We start from the raw sequence: 2,703 nt of genomic DNA, 5'->3' as shown, positions 1-2,703 counted from the left end.
ACATATAGGCGAGATTCTAGAAAGAAATGCGCTATGATACATATTGACTCTTGTTTACCGTTAACTTACTCGTCTGAAAGTGAAACTTTAGAACGCTTCGAAGTCCTTCTCATTTCGACTCCAACCGTTTATTACAGAAGAATAGAAGAATGTAAAATTGTCCGTGTTCTGATCGTCGACTACACAAAGTCTTTTGTCCACGTTTGACAGCTTCTATGCGGTACAGGAGCAAAATGGCGGCAGTTCTGGGGTGCTGTGAGTTGCTAATTGCTGTCAATTTGTTAATTCGAACGAAATCGTTCTCAACGGATTGGTAAAATTTATTGGTTTTGGCTAGCTGTTTTTGGCGTGCGTCGCCACGCCACGCCATGTCATCCTCATTTTTCGATTATCCGGCGTTCCAGAGAATCTGACTTCCTGGTGACGTACCCGATCGGCTTCCCTTTTCGCTTCCCGTTGCCAAAACACGCACCAGCTGAATGTGGCTCAAATTGCTTGAAAATTCCCCGAGTTCTGCTGAAGTTTAAGAAAATATTTTTTTGAAGAAGTAGCGGTACACACAAACAGACACATTAATTTTTTAATATATATTTTTATATTCCATTTTTAAATATATCTGCGCTGCCACACGGTGCATAACAGCAGATATAACAGCCTCATATAACAATTTTGACGGTATAGCGACCAGGCGTCAAAAGCGTTGTGGCTCAGCAGACCCTATAACACGACGTTATACAGGGCGCAACCCACAGCGTTATACAGCGCGCATACCAGATTTGACACTATTTTACGTGTTACGTGTTATAGTTATGCACCGTGTGGCACCGCAGTATAGAATAAGAAGATAGAAGATAGAAGAAGGACTTATCTCATTCCACTTTACCGCCATCTACAGTGCCGAATACGAACTATATTGACACTTGAGGCATAATATTTTGTTGCGCGTATTTGGTGGGTTTCGCGCCATCGCCCGATTTCGGTGAACGAAAAGGGTGGATAAACGGTGGGTTTCGCGCTCAAAATCTCTCGAACGATATTAACAAGAACAAGTGATTAGATCGCAGAATTCTAACTTTCAAATTTCTAAAGACCCATAGGAATCTAACACATCCAATAATGAACGCCGAATCGAGCCCGTCCGTGTGTCGTTGTTGTTCGACCGCACTCAGAGAAAGCACCGACCCGTCCATAGATCTGCTTAAATGTCCCGAAATTAATCGAATGCTTAAACAACTGTACCCTTCCAAGGTAGGCGCGATAAGGCTGACAACCCAATACGATATGCTAACTCCGTTAATCCATCTCGCATTTGGCAGGATGTTCCAGGCGACGAACACAAGCTGATCTGCATGGCGTGCTACCTGAATGCATTGGGTCATAGTAACTTCGTTGCGGAATATCGACAAAAACGGAAAACTTTCCGCATGAACCAGCTGGTGCTATACTCCCAGACATGTCCGTCTCCACCGCCACCTCTTGCCCAAACCCTGGTTGCGGACGACGACAACAAAAGTGATGATGGCGATGAGAACGCCAACACTGAGGAAATTTCGCCACAAATATCGGTTGAGAGCTCGGAGAACTTTCTCGGTTTTTCGGACCCAAACGACGTCCCGGACAACGAGGAACAGCCTACAACAGTAGAAGAGCCATCCAATGACGAAGTGGTCGCATCAGATCGTGCGTCGACTTCAACGAATGCCAAAAATGGTCCACCAATAATGGAACTACGACCGGTGTTGGTGGACTGCTTGAAAACACCAATGTATCTGGAATCTCTTGCACCGGTCACCGTTACCGTCGATCCGGCGCATCCAAAGATCACGCGATATCTTTGCGGTAAATGTTTTGCCATTTTCGATCACCTGACTGGCCTGAGGGTACACGAGAAACATAACCGTTGCCACCTATCCTGCCGCTACTGCCTGACCCGATTGCGGGAGGGCAAAAAACATCGATGTGAACCGCAGGAAAAGTACGCACCGGTCCTACCGCTGGTGCGCGGCAATAGAAACCGCCGTCGGCGCTCTGAGGCCGCGGTCGATTTGACATCGTTTGACGAATCGACGGACCCCGATGACTCTTCGGACAGCGATGAAATGTAAAATGACACGTACATGACTGATTTGCTTAGTAAAACAACTTTACTCTCGTATCTTCGTGCTTTCCTTAACACCTATCACCGTTCGCCTTAAAACATACGCAGCAGCACTTGTCCCAGTTACTTCTCCAGTGGCGCATAGTTAAGCAGCTTTTCGATAAGATCCACATGGCCCAGCAGCATCCGGCGGCAGCAGTACCGTTTCAGTCCCAGTGCGTCCAGGGCATCACTACAGGGGGGAAAGTTAGAGCTTGCTGCCTTCTTTTTGGCCCTGTTCATATATTTCCGCTTACCCTTCGGTGTATTCGGCTTGCAGGAGGCCCAGATAGGCTTCCCACTTGTTGCCAATTACCTTGCCACAGGTAAAACAGCGCACCGGAATAATCATATCAAGTGGTTGGTGTGATTAACGAATCGCGTGGCGTCGACAAAAATTTGCAGCGTGCGGCCTACTGCGAAACTGCGAAAATAAACAATGCACGTTCAGTTTGACAGTCACTTTGGCGCCAGTGTTGCCAGCAAAACATTTTCGCAAACATTCACAACCCCAAAAAGTCAGTTTGGTTCCCGGGGGTTTTATAACATTTCATTGTTTTATTAGT

At 46.5% G+C, this 2,703-nt stretch overlaps 2 protein-coding genes across 2 annotated transcripts; one reads left to right on the top strand and one right to left on the bottom strand.

Moving 5' to 3' along the window:
• The first annotated feature begins 932 nt into the window (after nt 1-932).
• Nucleotides 933-2,144, top strand: LOC128276892 (uncharacterized). Its single transcript, XM_053015350.1, has 3 exons — nt 933-1,003; nt 1,090-1,248; nt 1,317-2,144. Exons 2-3 carry the CDS (start codon nt 1,117-1,119, stop codon nt 2,103-2,105), a joined length of 921 nt encoding a protein of 306 aa, XP_052871310.1. The 5' UTR covers nt 933-1,003; nt 1,090-1,116; the 3' UTR covers nt 2,106-2,144.
• On the bottom strand, nt 2,129-2,550 carry LOC128276893 (DNA-directed RNA polymerases I, II, and III subunit RPABC5). Its single transcript, XM_053015351.1, has 2 exons — nt 2,395-2,550; nt 2,129-2,330 (listed from the first exon to the last, which is right to left on the bottom strand). Exons 1-2 carry the CDS (start codon nt 2,487-2,489, stop codon nt 2,222-2,224), a joined length of 204 nt encoding a protein of 67 aa, XP_052871311.1. The 5' UTR covers nt 2,490-2,550; the 3' UTR covers nt 2,129-2,221.
• Between the last annotated feature and the right edge of the window lie 153 nt (nt 2,551-2,703).

The sequence above is a fragment of the Anopheles cruzii genome, unplaced genomic scaffold (genome assembly GCF_943734635.1).
Source record: "Anopheles cruzii unplaced genomic scaffold, idAnoCruzAS_RS32_06 scaffold02867_ctg1, whole genome shotgun sequence".
Classification (NCBI taxonomy): Eukaryota; Metazoa; Arthropoda; class Insecta; order Diptera; family Culicidae; genus Anopheles; species Anopheles cruzii.
The sequence above is the reverse complement of the archived record's forward strand: the minus strand, read 5'-3'. Positions and strand labels throughout refer to the sequence as shown.